This window comes from Chanos chanos, chromosome 12 (assembly GCF_902362185.1).
Source record: "Chanos chanos chromosome 12, fChaCha1.1, whole genome shotgun sequence".
NCBI lineage: Eukaryota > Metazoa > Chordata > Actinopteri > Gonorynchiformes > Chanidae > Chanos > Chanos chanos.
The window spans coordinates 4,998,669-4,999,758 of record NC_044506.1 but is presented as its reverse complement, the minus strand read 5'-3'; the positions used below and the strand labels follow the sequence as shown (position 1 = coordinate 4,999,758).

The window sequence follows — 1,090 nt, the reverse complement described above, 5'->3', positions numbered from 1 at the left end:
AGCTCATCTTGCACTCAGACTAACATGAACAACATACTATGAATCACAGACGTTAGACGCTGTCCTAACCATCCAAAAGCCATCAAAAAAGAGGGAAAACGTGCTTCACTGAGTTTACAAACAGTGTTTACCTTTTACGTAACAGGCGCCCAACGACAAAATTCCTCTAATAGGGGCAAAACCCGCCTCACCCTAAAGTGTGAAGAACTACAAGAGTTCTTCCAAAACAAAAACACAAAACAATTAACAAATCTGACGCACTCACAAAAACAAATGCATTCATTCCTCAGCTGCGCTCTCTCTCTCTCTCTCTCTCTCTCTCTCTCATCGAGTGCAACTGTGAAAAAATCTACTGTGTCGAGGTCCCTTTCTTCTACGCTTCTACGTTAGCGCTACGGTACCTTTCTTCTGAGGGCCGTGGATCCACTGCATCTGAGAGAAATCCTGCCTAGCATCGGAGAAGTACTCGGGCTGGTGCTCAAGACCAAGAGGAATCCCCATGTTGCAGAACTCGCTCTTGAACACCGGGTTGTTTCCAGGGTAACCGCAGACATATGGCTGGCCCGCGGGCCACATCTGATCCACGCATGGCGGATGGTGCAAGGATTGGGGCTCGCAGTGTGCGAAACTGGGCCCTTCTCCTCCGTACATACAGTACTCACCTCCGCCCGGTACCGTGTAGCCCCCGGCCGCACTGTGGGGCATTTCGTACAAGTCTGACACGCAGTAATTCATTACTGAGACTGGCTTTTATAAAGGCACACGACTGCAAACTAATAGTAATTATTCCATAAAAATAAACGCCTTTAAAGGTATATTACTCATAAGCTAATGTGTGAGTGCCAAACACACGCACACACACAAACATACACACATACACACACATACACAAATTTCTAAGAAAAGATCCTGGCATAAGTCGGACGCATCAGTTTCGGTTCTTAAATCGATTCGATCGTTTAAAACCTTTACAAAAAAAACCCCAAAAACAAACCAGAACCAGCTGAGTGTTTTGAATATTGAAACGCGAGCGCACGTAGGATATATTGGTTGAGATAACGTAGCTAGGAATGGAACGGAATGTCGTGAC

General features: G+C 45.8%; 1 protein-coding gene across 1 annotated transcript in view; it reads right to left on the bottom strand.

Moving 5' to 3' along the window:
- Positions 1–750, bottom strand: part of thrb (thyroid hormone receptor beta) — an 11,237-nt gene extending 10,487 nt beyond the window's left edge. The window contains exon 1 of the mRNA XM_030788452.1: positions 402–750. Coding sequence (XP_030644312.1) covers positions 402–735 — 334 coding nt within the window. The 5' untranslated portion in view covers positions 736–750. The remainder of the gene's footprint in view (positions 1–401) is intronic.
- Positions 751–1,090: the final 340 nt, after the last annotated feature.